Below are 25971 nucleotides of genomic sequence, written 5' to 3' on the forward strand. Positions count from 1 at the left end.
CACTATATTTATTAGAAAAAAATACTTCCCTATACTATTTGTGAGTCATCTTAACTCATTTTTTACAAAGAGTGCATTTAAGTTATTTAGTGGACAACCCCGCCATGTTCTCAATAGAAAGATTATTATTGTATGGTACAATGTGTACTTGATACCATATTTAGCACATTTATCGAAAGATCATTACCCTCAGACACAGTGAGTGCTTAGTGAGGTTCTTTTTAATTGGCATTAAAAAGAAATGTTAAGCCCACAATGAAGTGTTCAATGTAAGTTTAAAGACTCAAGTGCTTTATTAAAATTGTTTCATCCTTAACTTATTCCCATCATTTTTTTTAAATCTTAGTACTACTGAGAAATCGCCTCCAACCAATTCATATATTAAATAGAAAATGTAACCTTACATATAATTAAAATTGCCTCCTCATGGAATCGATGCTCGTAACCATTAATATATACTACAATCGATTCATGTGCTTGCAATTTCATAAATTTTGCACAACAGGTGGATCCTCTACTCTTCGCGGTACTAGAACATATTCTCTAGCCTTTCCGATGTCCATCTTCTGTTACTAATTCAGGTATATCCACATTTCCCCTAGAATTTCTTTTGTTAATTCTCCTTTGCCCTTTTTTAGTTTCTACAATATTGTTAGGCTTTTTGTACTGATCCCATAAATGGCACCAAAATGTTGATGCCAAATCTGATCAAGTTGTTATGTTGGCAAGCAACCAAAAGTCAACCTCGACATTTAAATTTATATGTGGAAAAAGGGTTTGCTAATGTCTTTAAGCCTCATTAGAAAACCGGAACTATAAGTAGATTCTTCGCGAAACACTTGAGATCATAGAAACCAATAAAAGGGATGCCGAAAGTTCTTTTGCATTAACCCTCAGATGCTTAAGTCAATCTTATGGGTTTGCTTAAAAAATAAATACGGTGTCGGTTTTTTTTTTATTTTGTGAAAATGAATGAGGAAAATAAAAAAGTCTTCTTTAGCAAATAGAGTAAGGAAAAAGCTAACATGGAAAATGAAAATAACCGAGCGAGAGGAATAGAAACTTAGCTTTGTTCAAATTTTCTAAGATTTAATAGAGGTTAGAATCTCAAAAAGCCCTTAAAGGATAAAACTCGATCCTTTATTTTTCAGAGAAATCAGTGGAACAGTTATAATTGAGTCTTTTTTTTTGCCTTAGCTCAACTTAAATGTCTCCTCGAGAATATCTGCTTATAGGTTTCCTCCTAACATGCTATCTGCTCGTATATTCTTTTTGTCTTGAACAGTTGCTTATGGAGGCATAGCAAGAAACCTATTGGGATTATCTGTTAGTGAATTCTTTATATCTCAGTTTCACAATGAAAAAAGCGCTATTAGGTACAAAGAAACACTTAATCGTGTTCCCTTAATTTTATTACCCAAACAAGGGCGATGTTATGGGGTTAGGATCTCTTCATCTTAAGAAGAAGGTTTGTGGGTTCTCATCAATATTATCATCAGATATTGCTAAAAGGAATCATAACTTCAACTATGACATTTTGGGGTACACCAGCAACTTTGATGATGGAAAGTGTCAGCAAGAGAAATCTAATTTCTATAGTTACGACCTTTCTCTTTTATATTGGTTCAAGTGCAAATGAACCTATAAGGCGATTTCGACGATCTATAATTTTTTTTGTGGTTTTTTGTATTTCAATATATAATGCAATATAATCAATCATGTATGAACACGATGATAATGCATGTTATTGTTGGGGGCCATCTGGACATGGACACAAAAATAAGACAAAATAATGGTGCGTTTACCAATTGGTAATCAAAATGAGCTAGAATCGAAATGAGTAGGAATTAGAATGAGTTAGAATGAAAATCAAAAGAAGATGCTTACATGAGATATAAAAATCGGAATCAGAATGAGTTGTATTCCCATTGATTTGTTTACTTTATCTAAGAATTGGAATGGATTGTTTTAAGTTATTAATGCCATAAGTTAATTATTTCTATTTTTTATTATTAATTATAATAATTTTGAATATTATTAATTTAAAAAGTATTGTTATTAATAATGACAATAATAATAATCAATATAGTTGATAATGAATATACTAATAATAGTAACAATATGATGATGATGCTAATGATGATGGTGGTGGTGGTGGTGGTGGTGGTGGTGGTGGTGATTTTAACAATAATAATAATATTCACGATAATATTAATAATTTTAACAATAATAATAGTCATTTTGATGATGACGACGATGATGATTATTATTGTTGTTGTTGCTGTTGTTGTTGTCATCATCATTATTGTTATATTATCATTATTATTAATATTATTTTAATAATAACAATTATTATTATTATTTACAACAATGATAAGAATAATAACAATAAAAATAACAATAATATATTAATAATTCAGTTAAGGATAAAAGTGAAATTATGAAATTTGGGTGGAGTAATAATGGTGAGTTAAAGGATGGGAACTTAAATCCAACCCCGTATAGGAATCAAGTTTTCGTTCCTTAATCTCAAAACTATAGTGGCCTCGTATGTTTTATTCTCACTCCCTTTTAATTTCTATTTTAACACGTAAACAATATCAACTATTCTTATTCCGAATTAAGATTTTCCAATCACACAAGTAAATACACCATAAACCCGACTAGATTTATATACTTAATTTACAACTGTAATCCTAGTTGGGTGTACACATAATTGTTTCTTTATCATCTTTTATATTGATACATTTGGTCCTCATAATGAGTAATGTGTGATTTATTATAAAGAGGTGGTCTATAGATATGCGCTCATAATCTCTTCAAATCCAATTTCTCCATTTACCCCATTTAAATATTGGATTTTTCTATGATGATGTATATTTTTTAAACTATTAATAATGAGATTGTTCTAGACTATTGGATTTGAATATTTAAATCTCTACCATTATTTTAATTAAATGGATAAATAATTAGTTAATTAATAAGCAATAGGTAGCTTTCAAAATTAAGTTGATGAATTCAAATTAAGAGATACTTATGAATTCAACACGAAAAGAGAGAGGCATGATCCATTATAATTCCTTTTTTTTTCTTCTTTTAATTTATAAATAATATTTTTAACTAGTACAATATTTGCAAAGAATTTATAAGTTTTTATTCATAGAAATATTTTTACACTGTTCATGAAAATCTCAAGGTGTACATTTATTATTTTAATGATGTCATAGAAAAAAAAAACGGCGTTATAAAGAGACCCACTTAACACCTCTTAATAATAGTGTAAAGTTGATTTAATTAGCTTATTATAATTAAAGAGTATAATAATAATAATAATAATAATAATAATAATAAAGATATGTGCATTCATTTATGAAACTGATGGTGAAACTAATGTGAAATACAAGATATGAACATTTAAAAAAGTCTCACAGCGCTTTATATGAAAAATAATTGTATTGATTATTTTCTTTACGGAACATTTTTTTTTTTCCTTGTCCTGAAGTACCACATTTTAGTGCATTTTGTGCATATGTGTGCCTTATAAGTTGCCCATGAAATGATATTGCATTCTTTCGAATTGAAATATTACTTTTCATAAATTTGAAAACATGAATGATAATAGAGCTTCGTCGAGAAGATATATGTCAGAGCAAAATAGAACTAGAGATTTATGCTAATACCTCGTCAAATCAATCCAGACCAAGTTGAGTTGTAATCTAAATATAATTTTATATTCATTTAGGCGATCGATAGAAGAGAGTAGATTGCAACTTCATCAAGACATTCCGAGATCATCAAAGTATTAGCTAAAGTATATGGTACAACATAATAAAAGATTATTTTTTAGAAGAGATCACCAATTGCAAAGTTCAACAAAATTATTCTAAGTAATATAAATAAGCTTTATATAAATTATATCAATTTAGTTCATGTTTGGTATTGAGGTGGGCGTAGATTTTAAACTACAACAGTTATGAAAAAAAAAATTGTGACTATGTAATAAAAGTTAATAGTATGTAGTAAATATAATTATTAAATAATAATTTTAATAAAATTAGTAAAGATATAATATATTTTTCATCACACAAGTATAAAATCAAATTAATTTAACTTTTAAACTAAAGCAGGCAGTGCTTCCCATCACCTTAATTTTATAACTTTTAAGGTACAACTACGCAATCTAAGAGGTTGTTTGTTAAATGTCTGAAGTCTGAAATTTTATTAATTTAAGACCTTTTTTAAAATATGCTTGTTTGTTTTTTGGAACTTATATCTAATTTTCAGACATTTACATCTAAATGGAAAAAAGTAAACTTTTATAACTTTTATCTGAATGGAAAAAGGTCTGAATGGCAGCTAAATATTATATTCCAAAAATATCTCTATAAAATAATTTATTTCCTAAACTATAAAATCTAATCTCTTTTTTGTTTTAATTTATAAGGACATAAATTTCAAATAACCAAATTTAAAATTTTTTTATTGTGAAAACAAACAAAATACCACTTATATTCAGATATTTAAAAAAGAAAAAAAATATGTCATTCATACTTTCGTAATCAGACCCATTCAGACTTTAGAAAAATTCAGACCCATTTAGATTTCAGACAAAAAAATAAACGCTACCTAAGTCTCAAATAGAGCCTTAATATATTGCATCACCAAAGCACTACAACTATAACAATTAACAAGTTTTAAAGTATTATTAAGGGAAATTATCACTGCACCACCTCTATTTTGTCTTCTGTTTATCCAACCACTAAAAAACTCTAACATGTTCTTTACACCACTTTTCTTTTTAAATTTGTATCAACTAACTATTTTTGCACCAACACCATTAAATAGTTTAAACAAAATGATAATTTTACCCTTAAATAAATTAAAGATCATTTTATCTTATAAAAACTTTGAAAAATAAAAAATTACAATTATAAAAATACTCTTAAATTTAATAAAAAATAAATCCCAAATGGAGGTGCTCAGCTGATTTTTATCAAATTTAGATTTTACAAAATTTTAATAATTATTTTTATTAAAAAATATAATTTTATGAAATTTTAATAAAAAATAACTGAATTTATTTATTAAAAATTATAATTTTGCAAAAGTTTATTAAAATAACTGAGTTTATTTATTAAAAATTATAATTTTGTAAAAGTTTATTCAAATAACTGAATTTATTTATTAAAAATAATCCCAACATTTTAATAATTTAGGGGATTTTTATTAAATCTTAAAATTTTGCAATTATTTTCATAATTATAATTTTTATTAAAATAATTTTATTAAAAAATAAAATTATAATTTTGGGATTTATTTTTTATTAATTTTTTAATTATAATTTTTATTTTTCAAAGTTTTTATAAAATAAAATGTCTATTTATTTATTTAGGAGTAAATTTGTCATTTCATTTAAATTATGTAACGGTGTTAGTGCAAAAGTTGCTAATTAATACAAATTTAAAAACAAATGTGGTGCAAAAAACATGTTAGAATTTTGTGGTGGTTGGATGAATATAAAACAAAACAAAGATAGTGCAATGATAATTTCTCTATTATTTTTTATTGAAGCAAATTTTGTTTCTATGAGGAGCAGAGGTGTAATTGAATATGAGCAAGCTATATGCATTTTATGCAATTTTTTTCCTTCAATAGGCAAAGAAAGGACGATTTTTATTTAAAGCGCTCATATATATAACTTCACATACATGGCTGTTGATTCTGCAACAAGTACAGTAAGAAACAGCACAACTACGGATCTAAAGCAACGAACACACTTACAAATTAATCTTAGGCTGCAGGTGATTTTCACTTCTTTTATCTCCTATGTCTTCGTCGTGCTCCCCTAACCTTCTTCTGCTGGTCTTCTTAAACCATCATCACTAACCATTGTGGTTTTCCTGTTGAGAATACCATGTATCCAATAGACAATCCAATTACCAGTCCAGATGCATACCCCATCTTCGCCATTTTCCAATCAAACCAGCTTGTAGTTTCATCTTCCTCATGATCAGTAGAAGCCGAAGGAGGAGCTTTTGGCACCGCATCATTGCTGCAAGTTACTGTCAATGGCTCTCCACACAAATGAATGTTCCCAATATAGGAATCATTTTCAAATGTATTAAATTGATTGCCGCGAGGAATGCGTCCCCAAAGCCAGTTATATGAAAGATTTAACGATGCAAGGGCTGTAACGCTTAACAACTGCTCTAGAATCCTTCCGTGAAGCTTGTTAGAAGACAGGTCCAATGATTCAAGCGCTGTCATATTCGCAAAGGAAACCGGAATAGAACCTGTTAGGCCATTGTGAGAAAGGTTGAGCACAATCAATGATTTGAAGTCTCCAAGTACTCGAGGAATTTCTGCCTGAAACTGATTGCTGGACAGATCAATGGTTGTCAAAATGGTTATGATCCTTTTTAGTACCACATCGCGCCCTTTCACTGTCACTGTTACAGAATCTTGATAATAATCTTCCTCTCGCTGCATATATAGTCCGTCGGATCCCTTTTCGTCCACATTCTTCATTGCTTCCAAACTTACAAAGATCCATCTTGGCAGAAAACCAGTGAATTCATTATGAGAGAGATCAATGATTCGAAGCGCTTGAAAGGGAAACATAATATTGGACTCGCATAGTGGACCATAGAATCGATTAGATCTCAAGACGAGAATATTTAGACCTGGAAGACATCCCAACCAGCTCGGAAATGTGTCACCTATCATGTTGTTGCCCACATTGACAACCTCCAGCTCATCACAATCTGCCAGATATCTTGGGAACGGCCCTTCCAACTTATTGCTATTAAGGTCAAGACTCCTTAAACTGCAACTTCCATTTGCAAAAGCATCAGGGATGCGACCCTGAAGTTTGTTGTTGTTCAGGTGTAGAATAGTCAACTGAGTGCTGAAGTTTCCAAGACACGGTGGAATTGTTCCGTTCAAATTGTTGTGAGATAAAGAAAGATATTCAAGGGAACTCAAACTGCAAATAGATGGAGGGATCTCTCCGAACAATTTGTTGTTAGAAAATAAGAAGGCTCGTGTTGAAGGTGGTGGAACCAGAATTGTTCCTTGGATTGTGTTGTTTCGAAGATTAAGCACTGTAATATTCTTCCATGGATGTTGCTCTATTTGTGTCAGAAAATTGTTAGAAATATCAAGATAAGTCAAACTCTTCCATCCTTGGGAATCAGATTTCGAAATCCGACCATGAATTCTGTTGTTGGAAAGGTCTAAGAATTCCAACTCCTCTGAGTTTCTCAAGAAACCTGGGAACTTAGTGATATTGCAATAAGAGAAACGCAATTCCTTAAGACTAGGTAAGGAATATTTGATACTGATATTGCTAGAGGAAATAAATGAGAGTTGGCTATTGTTTGAAAGATCAAGATATATAAGATTTTTCAACTCTGGTAACAGGTCGTACCTAACAGTGCCACTCAAGTTATTTGATGAAAGATTGAGATCAGTGAGGTTCACAAGATCAAAGATGGAATTAGGAATTGTACCATTTATCTGGTTGTCATCTAAACGAACTACTTGTAGTGAATTAGGCGACTGGAATTGATCAATTGGACCGGTGAACTTATTCTGGGAAAGATCTATAGAATTCAAGGAAGGAAGAGCGAACAACCAAGACGGTACCCGGCCTAGGAGAAATTTGTCAGAAAGGTCTAAAGTGGCTAAATCCAATAAACCACTTACCTGATAAGGCAGTTGGCCAGTAAATTGATTGGATCGAAACGCAATTTCAGTAGCTTTAGTGAGGTTTCCAATTGATGCTGGAATTTTTCAGGTGAAATTACAGCCTCTAATATTTATTATCTCCAAGAACAAAAGATTTCCAATTGAATTTGGTATTTCACCTGTAAAATTACTGAAAGAAAGATCCAACTCCCTAAGAGAAGTACTCCAGTTAGACTCTGGAAGATAACCTGTGAGATATTTGTTAGAAGATAGATGGAGTTCCTGGAGGTGTGGAAGTTGAAAAATTTCACGCGGGAAATTTCCTCACATACCAGTACCACTCAGATCGAGAACAGTGATTGTTGAAGATAAGTTTAACACAGAAAAAGGTTCAATCAAAGACTTGTCTGCCCATCGGAGATTGAGAACACTTAATTTTGTAAGGTTACTCGCAAGCAAATCAAAAGATTTTTGTTCGATTGTCATGTCACAATCGGAAAGATCAAGATGTGTTAGTTTGGACATGTGAGATATTTCCTGTGGGAGTAGACCACTGAATCTAGAATAAGAGAGGTTAAGATATGTCAATTCCTTTAGCCGAAGAAACTCGGGGGAGATTTGAGAACCATTGAAATTGTTGAAAGCGAGGTTGAGAGATTGGAGACGTAAAAGATGAAAGAGGGTGCTATTGTCATCGATGGTACCTTCAAGCATACTGCAATGAAGATCGAGGCCAATCACATTTCCCGTAACATTATCACACGTTACTCCATCCCATGAGCAGCAATCGGTTCCTTCCGCCCAAGAGGTTGTCTTTGAATAAGAATTTCCGAAACAAGCAACGGAAAGTGCCTGATCAAGACTAACAGATGTGCTGTTTTTAAATTGACGCAAAGCTAAACTTTGTTCCGGAGGGCATAAATGAAATGATGATGAAAAATTCAATTGAAAATAACCAAACAAAAAGAAGAAGAAGAGGAAGAAGAGACCGGGGACTTGATTATGCCATGTAAACCTCTCCATCATTTTTGAGTGTTTAGTATGAAGAAACTTGCATACAATATCTGAGGTAGATGACATGAATTCATATGCATTCCATGGACGGAGTATCTTCGGACTTTAATTAACCCTGTGTTCAAATTAGTCAAATTGATTTGATTCCCAAGGTCTATACGTATAGTCTTACAATTTGCCTTTCCAGGGTTATATTACCGCGTGAATTTTTCTTTTTCTAATTTCCAAATAAGTTTTCACATGTCTACTGCCACTGCCACTGGTTGGTGGGGAATCCGATGGCACTTTCATTTCAACTTCTATTTATCTTTTCAAAATAAAAAGAGGAAACAGGATAAAAAGGCAATCGTGAAGACTTTCAACAAAGAAAAAGAAATCAATGATATACTAATAAATAAACTTTACTTACCGACGTGTCCAAATACTATTATTATTTGATAACGAGGGAGTTGACCTCTTCCAGCCGTATGAAATCAAGACCGGACCAGTGGTCTAGCCAACCGTCCCCTCTGATCAGCTGAATCGAGTGAGGGTCCCTTTACTTTAAGAAACTTGGAATGATATATTTTAAAGGGCCAATCAATGGGTTTTTTTTACCACTTCAACGTGAATTGTTACCATCTTCGATTCCAAGACCATAATTTCTTTCGCGAACTTGCCAATCATTGACACCGGTCAAGGAATTCACAGGATTTCTTCACTCTTCCAAAGACATTTTTGTTGGAAGCAGCAGCTGTGAAAATTCAACAGCCGACTCTAATGACAAGCTAGCATGCCACCTAAGCTGAATTCATTTACAATCAAAAAATGTGGAAGATGAATTGAATTTACTGAGCTGGCAAAACAGATATACTGAAGAATCTCAGAACATGTGCATGCAAAAATTGTGTTTTTAGAAGCTCAAAATAATTGGCTGATGCTTGCTATATTTACGAATGAGTTGTTTGTTTATTTCCAAATCCTACCCCTTAGGCTAGCTGCTTTCTCTTTCTTCTCTGTATATAAATGAACCTGAGCTTGTATTTCAATTCATTCAGGTTATCATCTTTTATAAAACATTTGTGATTTATGCTCTGCTTGCAATTCATAAGCAATCTCTAGTAAATTTAAGTTGGTATCAGAGCCACTTTGAGCTATGACAAGCAGTAGCAGCAACACACAAACAAACATGAATCAGTCACAAATGAATCCAAATGATCAAGAAGATAACTTGAATCAAAATCAAAACTCAGGGCAAAATGCCACAAACTCAACAGTAATTAATCAATCTCCCATTCAACATATTACCAGCAATACATATGTTTTCACAACTCCTATCAAGCTCACCCAAAACAACTTTATGCTATGGAGATTACAAGTGATTTCCAGCATCAAGACTAATGAGCTGGAAGGTTTTGTTGATGGTAGCCATGTTTGCCCTCCCAAATTTTTCACAAATCCGAGACCAAATGAAATCACCATAAACAGACCTAACCATGAGTATCAGATCTGGAAAAAGCAAGACCATATTTTACTAAGTTGGTTATTGTCATCACTGAGTGAAGGAATTTTGGGCACAGTGGTTGATTCTTCTACCTCATGTGAGTTTTGGACAACTCTTGCCAATCAATTCGGTGCTAGAACTAGAGCCAGGATATTACACCTCAGAACTCCAATTCAAACAACCAAAAAGGGTTCACTCACCATTCATGATTATTATTTTAGAATGAAATCTATATTAAACTAACTTAGAGTTGTAAGGAACAATATGAGTGATGATGATTTCGTCATGTGTGTGTTGGCTGGACTAGGACCCGAATATGACTCAGTAGTCACCAACATAAACTCTATACCAGAGAGCCCCTCACTCTCAGAAGTGTATGGCATGTTGCTCAGTCAAGAAAATAGAACTGAACAAAATTTAAGCTCAGGGGCTATTGAGGCTAACTACACACAGATGAGAAATGGGAGGAGAAACTGGGGTAACAATGACAGAACTAGAAATCAGTATCAACCTGGAATAATCTTTAGAAACCCTGACAGTGCAACTAGAAATAACCAAAGGAATCAAAATCCTCAAGATGATGGTTCAGATTCCAAAGGGCCATGTCAAATTTGCTTGAAGATGGGGCATACAGCTGCTGAGTGTTGGCATAGATTCAAGAAGAATTATGTACCCCAGCCAAACCGAAGAAAAGAGACAAGAGGTGCATATATAGTTTCAGCTGATGGCCAAAGTAGTGGAGCTTGGTATCTCGACAGTGGTGCCACCAACCATGTAACAAATGCACTTGAAAATATCAACATCAACTCTGAATATCAAGGTAATTACCAACTTACTGTTGGCAATGCTGAGAAACTTCTAATATCTCATATTGGCTGTTATGTTTTGGCCACTTATGATCCATACAAACACATTACATTGAACAATATATTGTATGTTCCTAACATCTGTTAGCCTAAAGGGCTATACATAATGTAATTTTGATGATAACAAACATATGTATTAAATGGTTTAATAGATATTGTATTTCACATTTTCACTAGTTTTTGAAGGGTAATATTTATGCAAGTGAATCAAGTGAAATCAAGCTCAAGACACTCAACGGACAACGGCGAAATCAAGAATAAAGTTTAAAGCTCAACGGATAAATTATTGCGATAAATTCTTGTAAAGCCGGTATGATTTAATTGATGCATGATTTAGCATTTGAGAAGCTCAAGAGATTAATTTAATTAAATATTTTTCATAAACTAAAAGGTTTTATTTTTATAAAGTAAAGTATTTTGTGGATTTGAGTAATTTGGACTTAAATGCTAAGTTTTGAAATCTTTGATTTTAATAAGTATTATTATTAAATTTCAGAGTTGGACGTTTTTACAAATATTTGAAATGTTTTGGGCCATACTATAATTTATGAATATTTTGGACTAAAGTGAAAGGTTTTGAGAACTTTAAAAAATATAGGTATTATGTTGAAAAGGACCTTTTTGCGAAATAATAATATCTTTGGGGCTATATCATAATTTTAGAAAGTTTTGGAAAGACAACTATTCTTAGGAAATTCTGAAATTGAACCTATTTGTAAAGTTTTATAACGTTTTGGGCTGTAGTATAATTATAAAAAGTGTTGGGCCAAAAGCATAATTTTAGTGAACAATATTACTGTAGCAAAATTCAAAAATAACGGTAATATCACTGTTCATGAGCGGCTAGCCAGATAAATCAAGCGGCTAACTGCTTGGGCGCGGGAATTTACCTATAACGGCTAGTTTTCGGGCTTTAACTATAAAAACTCAACTCCAACTTCATTTTAAGGATCAATGCAAGCATAAACAAGATCATATAACATATATTGAGCTTACATTTCGCAAATCATCATTTATTGAATCATCACTAAGCTATAATTTGTTATATACCCTTAAAGAGAGTTTCATTGTTGTGATTTTTATTTCTCATCAAATTGTGAGTGTACAAGTGTGAAAAACACTTGGGGTGAAGAGATTGGGGAGATAATCTCTTGTTGTAAAGGTCCATTGACACCTTGGAAGTCAATTGTAAACATTTGAAGCCTTGGGAGGCTTGGATAGTGAAATCGTCAAGCCGGGTGTGCTTGGAGGCGTGGACGTAGGCGAGGACGTAGGCGAGGATAGCCGAACCACGTAAAAATCCTTGTGTTTGTTTTCTCTTCCCTTACTCTTTTAATATTGTGCTTGATTGAATTTATTATTTTTTATTTGATTAAGGCAATAGATTAAATTGTTATGCGAATTGTATTGTATAATTTTAAAATCTCAATTCACCCTCCCTCTTGGGTTGCATAACTTGCATTTCAACACCATTAAAAACCTTATCAGCATATCCAAATTGCTACATGATAATGATATTGATGTTGAGTTTCACAAATTTGTTTGTTTTGTCAAGGACAAGAAGTAAGGGAAAATTCTGATGAAATGAGTGGCTAGAGATGGGCTGTATGAGCTGCTGTGCTTACCTGCTCATTTGAGCAGAAACAAAAATTCATATACTACCTTTTTACCTGCATCTTCATTACCCGAGTCAATAAAGTCCATTAGTGATCCTGTGTCCATGTTATCTTTTAGTTCTAATAGTAATGTGTCTGTCAGTGTTAATGAGTTTAATGTAACTGATGAATCAGGCGGCAGTGTTTCAAAAGCTGCAAAGGAGATTGATCTTTGTCATCTTAGATTATGGCATCCTAATTTACTTGCTTTGAAAAATACATTGCTATCTTGTAATCATTTAAGGATAAATAAAAATGTCATTCCTTCATTTTGTTGTGCATGCCAATATGGAAAGCAATCAAAACAGCAATTCAAGAACACTGAGACCAAAATTAAAACAGCTTTAGAATTAATCCATACAGACCTATGGGGACCAGCACCAATTCCCTAAACCAAAGGATATAAATATTACATATCCTTTGTTGATGACAAAACCAGATACACATGGATGTTTCCCATAACAATAAAATCTCAGGCTCTTGACACATTCATTACATTCAAAAAAACAAATAGAAAACCAACTGAATCTAAAAATCAAAGCACTACAAACAACCAAGGGGGGAGAATTCAGAGTCTTTGAACCATATCTTAAAAGAGAGGGAATAGCTCTAAGACACTCTTGCCCTTACTTGCATGAACAAAACGGCAAAATTCAAAGAAAACACAGACATATTGTGGAAATTGCACTCACATTGTTGGCTCAAGCCAAAATGCCATTGAAATATTGGCAAGAAGCCTTTACATATGTTGTCTTCATTATCAACAGACTAGTGTCACTTGTGATTGAGAGCAAAACACTATTTAAATTATTGTACTCCTTTAAACCAGATTACTCTCAAATTAAAGTTTTTGGTTGTGAGTGCTTCCCTTACCTGAAACCCTAGCACAAATTCGATTTTTACACTTCCAAGTGTGTCTTGTTAAGAGTGAGGATTGTTCATAAAGGATATGTGTGCATGAGTCAATCTGGCAGAATTTACATTTCAGCTAGTGTCAGGTTTAATGAAAATTCTTTTCCCTTCTCAAATGATCTAAACTTCAACAAACAAGAGTCCATGAATGAAAGTGATTTTGCTACTATTTCTAAAAGATTTCAAGTTGTCTTTCCCTGTTAACAACCTTCACAATCTCACACAACTAGCAGCTACACACAGTCACTCTCAAAACACTGCTGGAAATATGGAACATGCACTAAATCTTGTCCGAGATGAAGCACAACAGACCTTGGAGACTAACACATTATCAGGTAATCACTCACCTTACCAACTCTTGTCACATATTCCAAAAGATAGTTACAATTCATCTCCAGCCACAGAACCAAACACTCAAAACCCTGGTAAACAAAAAACTTGGCCATCACACCCTATGATAACAAGATCTAAAGTAGAGATTTTTAAACCAAAACTATACCAAATATATACCCAAATCCAGTCTTCTCTTCCCAAAAACACATGTGAAGCCTTAAAGGAACCAAAATGGAAAAAAGCAATAGAAGATGAATATAATGCCCTGATGAAAAACAAAACCTGGACCTTGATACCTAACAGCCAAAGTTACAAGTTGGTTGGAAACAAGTGGGTGTATAGAGTAAAGGAGAATCTGGATGGTACCATTAACAAGTACAAGGCCATGCTTGTTGCAAAAGGATAACACCAGGTGTTGATTTTAAGGAAACTTTTAGCCCTATAGTTAAGGCTGCAATAATTAAAATTATTCTGACTTTGGCTGTGAATAATGATTGGATGCTGAGGCAAGTAGACATAAACAATGCATTTCTGAATGGTGATTTAACAAAGACAATATACATGCCACAACCTGAAGGATTTGAAGACAAGAACAAGCTAAACTACATATGTAAGCTGAACAAAGCACCATATGGACTAAAACAAGCTCCTAGAGCATGGTTTGATAAACCTGAAGAGTGCCTTATACTCTTGGGATTTTGAAAATTCCAAGTGTTACACATCATTATTTTTAGAAGAACAAAGTCAGATATAATTATTATACTCATCTATGTTGATGACATAATAATTACTGAAAGCAGCAACAAAGATGTTGAAGAAGTGGTGATGAAGCTAAGCAAAACCTTTGCCTTAAAAGATCTTGGTAATTTGAATTTCTTTCTCAGGATACAAGTTGCCAGAAATCAAGACATCATCCTGCTCTCTCAAACTAAATATGTTCAAGACTTGTTAGCAAAAACATAAATGGCTGATTGCAAAGGTATAGAAACTCCTTTCAGCACTTTAGAAAAGCTGAAAAGGAATGAGGGAGCTAAGTTTCATAACCCTACACTCTATAGAAGTGTCATAGGAAGCTTGCAATACCTAAGCTTGCCTCCTATGTGAACAAGCTTAGCCAGTTCATGTCAGATCCCAGATAGTCACATTGGATAGCATGCAAAAGGGTACTGAGATATCTTAAGAGTACAATGAACATGTGTCTAAGATTCAAAAAATCATGATATTTTAATCTCATTGCCTATACTGATGCGGATTGGGCCAGTGATCCTGATGACAGAAGATCAATCAGTGGTTATTGTGTGTATTTGGATAATAACTTGGTGGCTTGGAGTTCAAGAAAACAAGGTGTGGTTGTTAGATCCACTGCAGAGTCTAAATACAGAGCTATGGCTTTATGTAGTGTTGAAATTACTTGGATTAGTTCATTGCTTAGTGAGCAGAAGTTAAAAGTTGAAGGAATTCCAATGATTCTAAGTGACAGTACCAGTGTAGCAGCCATAACTGCCAATCTTATATACCATTCGAAAACTTAAACATTTCGAGATTGATCTTCATTTCATTAGAGACAAAGTTATAAAAGGTGAAATAGAGATAGGCTTTGTTGCCAGCAAGGATCAAACTGCAGATGTTTTAACTAAGCCAGTGCTTTACTACAAGTTCAACCAGTTCAGAAGCAAACTCAATGTCTTTGACAAGACCTTGTGTTTGCAAGAGAGTGTTGGAAGCAGCAGCTATGAAAATTCAACAACTGACTCTAATGACAAGTTAGCATGCCACCTAAGCTGTACTCATTTACAATTAGAAAATGTGGAAGATGAATTGGATTTGCTGAGCTGAAAAAATGGATATACTGAAGAATCTTAGCACATGTGCATGCAAAAATTGTGTTTCTAGAAGCTCAAAATGATTGGCTGATGCTTGCTATTTTTATGGATGAGTTGTTTGTTTATTTCCAAATCCTACCCCTTAGGCTCGCTGCTTTCTCTATTTTCTCTGTATTTCAATTCATTCAAGTTATCATCTGTTATAAAACATTTGTGATTTTTGCTTTGCTTCCAATTCATAAGCAATTTTTAGTAAATTTAAGTATTTTAAAGGAATTAATAGTTGATATTGCCTCTGCCAACTGGAACCAACTAAATGTCAACAAGCTTATTGTTTGAAACATCAATGCTGGTGATAGTTACTAATTAACAAGAGGTAATTAAATAAGAAGCTTTAATGAGTACTATTGACATGAAGCAGACAATTTATAGTTGGTTTTGTTTTATTTTATTATTACCTATCCAATTACCATGATCATGTAAATGGTTAAGATGTTAGGTGGTTGTTGCTTGGTGTGCATACAACTACACAACTGGTTTTCAGAAAAGAAAAAAAAAGGTAACTGGTTTGAGGAAGGAGGATTTTAAGTTAAGTGTTATGTTATGCATATTTAGTTGAGATACTTAATTTGTATCTTAACTAATGTATCACCAATACAAATTTATTATTTAAATTAAAATTTATAAGATTTAATAATTATCTATCACTTGAACTAATCAATAAAGTGATGCATCACTTGCTACATTAATTACAATATAAAATAAGTATCCCAACTAAATAAGAAGAGCACTATTGTTTAATTAAAAAGCTAATACATAACTGTACAAATATCACTGTTGATTCTGCTCTAAGTACAACAAAAAACAACACAGTTATGTAATCCAAAGCAACAAACACACACTTACAAGTTAACCTCTGGCTACTGCTGACCTTCGCTTATTTCTTCTACCTCTTGTGCCTTCGTCTGGCTCATCTAACCTTCTTCTACGGGTCTCCTTCAACCATCTTCACTAACCATCGTGGCTTTTCGTTGAGAATACCATGTATCCAATTGACAATCCAATCACCAGTCCAGACGCATCCCCCCCTTCGCCATTTTCCAATCAAACCCGCTTGAAGTTTCATCTTTATCGTCATCAGTAGTAGCTGAAGGATGCACTTTAATTCAACACCCTGGTTTGAGGAATGAGTTGTTTTAGAAGAATAGCGATGGAAAGATGATGAAAAATCAACTTGAAAATTATAACCAAACAAAAGGAAGTAGAAGAACAAGAGAGTACAGCAGACTTGGTTATAATGCCATATGAACCTCTCTGTGGTTACTAGGAATTAATACAAAGAAACGCGACGATTACTTAGATATGTCTAATTGTTGAGAGGTAGATAGATGGGTGTTATATGCATTACATGGACCGTATCTTTGGTTTTTTATGTTTATTTTATTGCGAGTTGGTGAAAGATTGATTCAAATAATATATTTAATATTTTCTGAAATGCATGAAATGGAATGCAATGGACAAAAATATAAATTCCATGAAATGCATGATCCTCCAATATCATTTGTTTGGATTTTTCGACTGAAATCCAATGGATGCAAGGATTAACTGAAATATTAAATAAGCTTAATCAGATATGTAAGCGTTTTATATGGAGTGGGTCGGACGAGCGTAGAAAGATGAGTCTTCTCAATTGGGATAAGGTTTTTTAGCCAAATATTTGTGGAGGCTTAGGGCTTAAAAATCTTGAAATGATGAACAAAGCCTTAATGATGAAATTAGCATGGGGTTTGGTTTCTGAACCAACAAGTCTTTGGTGTAGAGTGCTCTGTACCAAATATGGTGTAGCTAACTCGGATTTCCCTATTGCTTTACCAACTCGTAGTGGGTCGCATCTGTGGAAATCAATTGGAAAAGTCTGGTCTGATACTCTAAAAGGGCTTCGGTGGAATATAGGAAATGGAAGGAGGGTCCGTTTTTGGTTGGATTGTTGGGTTACTAAGAACAAACCCTTGAGCTCTTATGCGGTGGCTCCTACTCCTGCCGAGAGTTTAATGAATTTAGTTGTTGATTTTGTTGATGCTAATGGCAACTGGCACTGGGCCTCTTTTGAGCATCTCCTCCCGAATTGCATTATTCTAAGAATCGCAGTTGTTTAGCCGCTAATGGAAGGAAAGGGCGATGATAAATTCTTTTGGGCCGGTTCTCAACGGGGGGATTTCTCTATCAAGTCTGCCTGTATGGTTGTTACTGAAAATGAAGTTGGTAGAACATTGCTTGGAAATGGAAGGGACCGCCTCGTGTGCGGACCTTTATATGGCTTGCACTCCATGATCGATTGAAGACAAAAGCTGAGATTGGACAAAGACACATCCATATTGACTGGACCTGTGACCAATGTGGGGTGGCATCAGAGACTACTCTTCATGTACTTCGTGATTGTTTTAAGGCAAGAAGATTATGGAACCAACTTCTCCCAAGTGGGTGGCGACAACCTTTTTTCTGTTCAAATCTTAATGACTGGTTATCTGTTAATTTGAGAAGTAACTAATGCTTGGTGAATGGTTTGGAGTGGTCTTGTGTGTTTGGAGTCGCGATATGGAGACTATGGTTTTGGCGGAATCAGAACCAGTTTAATAAGATATCAACATATTCAACCAGCATGGCTCAAGATGTTCTTATTCGTGCAGAGGAGATCACTAGCTCGAACAAGTCTGGTCTAAATGGTCCGGCTAGAAAAGTGGAAAAATGGACTGGGTGGCAACCCCCTGTATGGCCTTGGTGCGAGCTTAACGCTGATGGGGCATGTAAAGGAAATGAGGGTTCTTTTGCTGGAGGAATTCTCCGGGACTCCAACGGGAATTGGGTTAGTGGTTTTGCAATGAATATTGGGTATTGTTTGGTCACAGTAGCGAAACTATGGGGGGTTTATCAAGGTCTAGTTATGGCTTGGGACTATGGTGTTCGCTGGCTACTTGTTGAAATCGATAGTCAGTGCGTTGTTCAAATGCTGAGTAATCTTGAAGAAATTACTAATGAATACTCTCTGCTGGTGTTGTCCATCAAAGAGCTTATAAACAGGAATTGGCACATTTCTGTGAACCATATTTACAGGGAGGCAAATTATGTTGCTGACTCAATTGTGAATTATGCTTTTGACCTTCCGATTGGCCTTCACAGATTGAATAGTCCCCCGGCTGGTGTTACTCATTTTCTTTTGCATGATATGTATGGGGTGGCTCACCCCCACCTAGTGCCTTTGTAGCTCTTTTAACAGAGCCCGTATTAAATAAAAAAAAAAGTAGTTGATCACCGGATGAACGGGTTAAGGGTTTGATAATTATCAAATTTTTCGTTTTGTTTGGTAAGTCATCACCAAACACGCATGCTGTTACCAAAATTTGTTCACGTTAAAGGTTTCATTATTTGACCTAGTAAGTGCAAGCTGAATACGCAGGGGTTTAATTTCACAGTATGGCCTTGATTGAGGAATCTCAATTTAAAAATATATTGTAAGCATGCTTAAAGAGTATGGCAACCTACAAAAGTGCTTGGGATATTTTTATATTTTACATTACATGTCTTACGGCCTCACTTTCTTGTCAAAAAATATATCCTGTATTTCTTCCGAGCCTCTATTTATAGACAAAGGACTTAACTTTTGGTGGGAAACTTGACCTAATCTCGTCCATTCAATTTCAAGATGAATTATAACTATCGATCTAGTAGCTAAATTATTATTAATATGTTCTTTGTTATCACATGATTTCGTTAGAGATCACATGTTGTTGGTTTAATCATCCTTGTGAACCGGTTTTCAATATTTGCCCCAGTTTAATGAGATCATGTGAGTGCTTTGCACTTATCCAGCCGTTGAAGGCCTTGTTTCTGTTATGAATCGAAGTGTTATCCAAATGCTTTTATTATTTCTATTTAATTTCAAATTAATGACAAGTTACGCGATTTAGGTGATATGATTATATGGCACTTACACCCATGGAAAGTAATAAAAAAATACAGTAAAAAATAGCTGCTGTGACATCAATAATAACAACAATTTTTTAAATTGATATTTTTTTAATTAAAAGTAATTGATAGGTAATATTATATTGATGATGTCATCTTGTAATAAATGGGTAGAGTTGTCTTTTTCATTTTTTTATGAGAGTAGATCAGTTATGTTTTTTTTTTCAGTTTTTTAAAGTTTTATTTTTAGTAAAACTACATTTCTAATTTATTAGACATTGAACTCAGACTCGTGAGCTCTGCTTTCACTTCGGAAGTTATGACAAGTGGTCATCATTGATATAATATTTAATAACAAGTAACTAAATAGTAGGGATAGGCAAACCCAATTCAACGCATTAGGTCTTATCTAACTTAATTTAATTTTGATGAATTGAGTTGACTACTGAAGGTTAATTGGGTATTTTTTCTAACTTAATTAATAATTAGGCTTGGTTGAGTTAATTATGAAGAACCTGTCTAATCCAACCCAACCTAGGAAAATAATAATAATAATAATATGTTAATCTTCAATTATAAAACCCTAAAGACCTAAATGACCAACCTAATTTTTAACATGTTTTTATTATTTTATAAAAGAGACTATTCATTCGTATCTAGTGCTCTAAACTTTAATTCCAAAACTAAATCACTCTCGCATATAAGTAAATTTATTACCTTTTAAGTTTAAATTTTTAAAGTAAGTTGGTTTCAATTTCTCTTTATTTTTATGTAAACAATTGATAGTAATAATTATATATCATTTTCATTTTAATACTAGATATGATGCTAGCTAATTATCTAAAAGATCTAAATTTAGAATTAGAAAAAAGAGATGCAAGAATTCGGGAATAAAGTCTAGAAGTTCATGGTTGAAATTTTATTAAATTTAAGATTGTTGATTTTTTAGCCTTTTTTTTTTTAATCAAACACTGGACAATGAATAGATTTTCATGTTATAATGGATTTATCATATTTAGAAATGTATACATAAATTTTATTTAATAATATATCTAATTTAATCATTTCATTCTTATAGCAATTACTAAATATAAACAACTACTTTTAAAACTCATAGTACTTTTAAAAATAAATTTTACCAAACGTTTTATTGATTCTCTTCACAGCTGATTATTTTTACAGCACAGCTAACAGTAATTATTTTAAAAGTTATTGCATTACCAAACTAGCCCTAAGAATTATGAATGGAAAATATAAATATGCAATTCACTTGCAAGCTTATGTTTTAAGCATTTAACTTCAAATATTCGACATTATCCCATGAAAGCAAGTTTGGAACATTCATAGTTCCGAATTAGGACAAATGTCAAACTATATATGCAAGATGTTCAATAGGGTAAGGTATGGTATAACCCCATCTACATCAAATTCAAAATAAATGAAGAGAAAAACAAAGCGATTAAAATCGATGACATATTTGTTTACAAGATCTTCACAAATAAAAAAGGATATAGAAATTGTGATAAGTTGTAGGATGGAGAAAGAATGACAGAAAAAATGTTAAAAGCTTGTTTAGTCCCTACATCTTGATGATAGTATCTGTTTAGTCCATATATTTAAAGATACCTCAAAACATCGCCATTATTAAATTATTGACACCCTGCTATTACTTTTTGTTCTTTTTTATTTACTTTTATAATATTACCATTTTACAATAATGTTTTTTTTTAACATTAGTAAAAGGCAAAAAAAGTTAAATTACCAATTTAACCCAAAAAATAAAATAGAAACAAAAAAAGACATATGTTAACCTTATAATATAAGGAGTAAATGAGCTTTCAACCACTGAAAATTTTCAAAAAGAAAATGTGTTGTAGAAATAGGATCCCATCACGAATAGTACAAAACTTGGTACAAATTTCTTGCCCCTATTTACTATTTGGGTTAGGATTCAAGACCCAATTTTATTCCGATTTACTATTTGGGAAGAGATGCTAGATGTCTGAAAAGTTTGATATCTCGAATTTATCAATTGCGTTGTAAAGTACTAAAGTCAACCCAAATATGAATTTCTATAAGTATATGACAAGTCGATTTGATGAAGCACATATGTTAGACATGTCGGTCCCATTAATGAAACGTCGGTTGTATAAAATATAGAGATCCGACTTGTCAGTCATTTGAGTGTGATTTGTTGTTTATGACTTCACATCGGATGATAGCAATCTCATTTCTTCTTGGACATTCGGGATCTTGATTGGTATTTGGGATATTAATCGAAATGGGATCAAAACATTTTTTTAATCTCAATTTACTATTCGAGATAGGTTTTGGGACAGTTTTTCCTCCTAATTCATGATTGGGATGGGATTAGATTGGCCAATCCAATTAGGACGTCGTGATTGCCAACCCTAATTAAACGTTTACGAAAACTAAGGTTAAAGTTAATTATACCCAAAATGAAACTTAAATTAATATTTTTGAAAATCAATTGCTCAAAGTATTATGTGTTTTATCTATTTTGGCATTTTTTTTTTGTTTCCCAACTATACTTTATAATATTACATATAGGCTCTATTTGCCGCATGCAATGCAATTATAACCACAGAATTCAACTTTAATTTCTTTGATTTTTTTTTGGGTAAATAAAATATCTTCAAGGTAAAAAAAAGTATATATTGACGTAAGACATGTTATGCTGAGACTGCAAAAAATAAAAAATAAAAAGACTATTGAATATGGAAGCAACAAACTATTTAGCAGAGAACAAATGTGACAAATAATGTGAAAAAAAAGTAAGTTTTGTGACCATAAATCCATTGTTATGATTAGATTTTCAAAAAATATGTACAAAATGGAATTTAAATATCGTAAAAGCCCCTCAATCACTTGAATGAAATAAATTTAAATTTAAAATGACTTAAATACTATAGTTTAAAAACTTTAGGCTTTTCAAGTTTTTGTTTACAAACAAAGACTTAAATCTTATTATTGAATTTCACCATGGTATGTTAGGAATAAAATTGGTTTATATAGTTGTAAGATCAAAATATATAGCCACTTATACTGCACCATATGTCCGAAAAACATTGCAAAAGGCATCTAAAAACAAACAAAAACACTTTGGATTCGGACTATAGCAAAAGTCCGCATAAAGACAAAAATAGTTATAAAGCCAATAGTAAAAAATAAAACAAAAGGACTGGATGCTGGAGATTTAGATTTAAAACTAAAATCTCCCACTAAGTCTGCCTATTTCAATCTATAATAAGGGCAAAAAACACTGGCAAAGGACTATTGGCCATTTCTCTGATAAGGCCAAGAGAAAATTAAATTCGAACTTACTAAAATTCATAAAACACAAAATTGACAAGAGCATTAGAGTGCCTTCGAAGGTGCATGCTCACTTTGCATTTATGGAACACTACAAGAAAACAAGTAATAGATGACGATAAATAACTGTCATAAAAGAGAGTGCATGACAGACAGTTCATCCGTCATCTATGTTACTGTCATTAATTTATGACAGAATATTTTCCGTCATAAATTCATGATAGTATTTTAGTGTCGTATATCTGTCACACAATATTTTAATGTGAAAAAATAATTAAATTTGAATTTGAATTTATTATTAACTGGAAATTAAATTTATTATTGGCAGGAATTTTACCACCATTTTTTTAATTTTTGGCGGAAAATTAAATTGTCATTTGTAAATTTATTATTAAATTTTGGTAGAAAATTTTTTATGACAAATGTTATGATGGGTATTTCCCGTCATAAAGTTAATTTTTAAAAAAAAATTATATTATGATTATAATTTATTTGTGAATTCTTGATTACAAATATAATTAATTAATAAAAATGAAGTCAAAAAAACTAAAAGCAATTAATATTAATTAACCTCCATTCAATCCAACAAATTAATTTCAAAACAAATACATCTAGTATTCAATGTCATCACCACCAATACATAATAAAACATCCCAAATAAAAAAGAAAAAAATTCCAAAATATAAAACAATACTTAAATCCCAATTAAACTCCAAGAAAAGCAATTCAAATTCCAGCCACCAAGCCAAGTTACCCAACAAAACTTCCAAAAATTAATGAAAATATTCAAACAACAAGACTTCTAGCAAGACTCCAGCAAAACTTCCAGCACCAATACCATCTTCCAATAGCACTCTAATTCCAGCATCAAACAAGGTAAAAGTCACAGATGAAACTTGTATGAGCAAAATTGTCCATGTTAATAAAGAGTAGCTGCTGCTCTTTCTGCTGCTGTAAAAGAGCCGCATTACGGTCTGTCAGCTTAGGAAAAATGGCAAAAGTAATTCTAGCATGTATTTTCTATCCAGCAGGGCCAAATCCACATCCTTAGGGGCTAAGATATCGAATGAGATAATAAATAAGTAAAAGGTAAATCCGAGGGATGCTAAAACAAAAGTAAACCTAAAACTACAGGGAGAAAGAACCTCATTTCCCATTACTAAGAGTAGTATAAGATGTAACTGCAATTGATGCTGCATGCATTATTTGTCTTTTAGATTGCACATGTGATGATCATGCTTCATCCCTTTCCTTTTTATTCTAGTAATTACACGACAAGCAACATCATGTTGAGGACAAATCAATATGCCAATTCGTATTTTCTGGATAAATACATTTTATAGAGATAACAGCAAGCCTATAAACTAATTATCTATAAATCAAATTATTTAGCAGCAACCTCACATTTCCATTAACTTCAGCTAGCACAATATAGTATGTACATCAATACAACCAAACAGATGATATGTATCATATACACTAAATGTCCGATATAGCAGGCATAGCCTCAAGTGCTATTACCTAGTACAATGCATGACTTAGCTCTTGCCTTGCTGTATGATGTTGTTATTCTAAAGCAAAATTAGATTGCATTAGACCATCTCATTCCTACAATTAGATAAACAATGTAACTGCCAGGAAATATAATAAAGAATCACATATTAAAATGTAAAATTCAGTATCAATTAAAATTAGGAATTTGAAGAAGTGTCACTAAGAAATTAGCAATATTACAATTAAAAAAAATGATAAAAGACATTAAATTATGCTTACACGATTATCATTGTTTATAAAAAAAAGTATTCACTTTTCAAATGAAAAAAATTAAAGGAGCACCGAACAGGGGATCTCAAAAAAAAAAAAAATCTTATAATAGCTCTATCTTGTAAAGTATACTAGATAAATCTAGCATAAGAATAATTGGCAACAAAACTCTAAGACAAAATATCCGTGTTATACATTCTAAATTATTATGGAATGAAGAGACCTAATGAACACAAAAACAATATGATATTATGAATGAAAAACATGGGCTAAAATCTGGAAAACTATATGTTTCATGGAAAGAAAAAGATCACCATAAAAATCAGAGCTTATTACATACTGATTAAATTCGAATATAATCTAAGCTTGCACTTGGTAGGAAATTGGTAATATGCTAAAACACAAGTTCATGAAAAAACATATAAAGTCAAAAGTCAAATTCTTTTTAAGTACTAACAAATTAAAACCTCCTTCCAAACAAACTTAAACATTTAACACAGCAGGCATAGGGCAGTAAATCAGAAGCACATACATTCTGGAACATTCTAAGCATCCCACGAATGCTAGCAGCCATCAATGGTATGGGCTTCTTAAACTGCATGGCAAGCCATTAAGCAAAAGGTAAAAATTATCATGCAAGTGTACATTAAAGAATGATAACGAGAACTTCCAACAAGGCAAGAAAAGCAACCATGATAAATTTCTATAACCATTTTCTCCTAAATTATGTAAAGAAAAATAGTAATTTAACTATATAAATTTCTAACAGGCATTTAATCAAACACCTTTTTTTTTTAGCTTTTCCCATTTATGGATGCTACAACTTATCTAGCACCGTAGAGTTCAGGCTTATTTAAAGAAGTTCCATGATCAAGATTCCCTCAAAATGAAAATACTTAAAGATAATACAATTGGGTCAATCACATTACACCGCATATTGGAAACATCAAATTGGGGAACAGTAAATTCCTAGGAATTACTCAAAGTTACCTTTATGACTCCCTAAGCAACTGGAGCAGAACCAGATGACTTATTCTACAGAAGTCCATATTCCGATCTGTGAATATCCATCTTCAGTAGCACAAGCTCGAAACATGCCTATTGTGTTGAAAGGCATGGTAACTTCGCCTGATGCA

At 32.6% G+C, this 25971-nt stretch overlaps 1 protein-coding gene across 1 annotated transcript; it reads right to left on the minus strand.

Annotated features, from left to right (window-relative positions):
• Nucleotides 1-5868: 5868 nt before the first annotated feature.
• Nucleotides 5869-8403, minus strand: LOC18048948 (receptor like protein 42). The gene is made up of 3 exons (XM_024187334.1): nucleotides 8022-8403; nucleotides 7869-7937; nucleotides 5869-7784 (listed from the first exon to the last, which is right to left on the minus strand). The coding sequence occupies exons 1-3, from the start codon at nucleotides 8401-8403 to the stop codon at nucleotides 5869-5871; spliced, it is 2367 nt and encodes a 788-aa protein (XP_024043102.1).
• Nucleotides 8404-25971: the final 17568 nt, after the last annotated feature.

This window comes from Citrus clementina, unplaced genomic scaffold (genome assembly GCF_000493195.1).
Source record: "Citrus clementina cultivar Clemenules unplaced genomic scaffold, Citrus_clementina_v1.0 scaffold_3, whole genome shotgun sequence".
Lineage (NCBI taxonomy): Eukaryota > Viridiplantae > Streptophyta > Magnoliopsida > Sapindales > Rutaceae > Citrus > Citrus x clementina.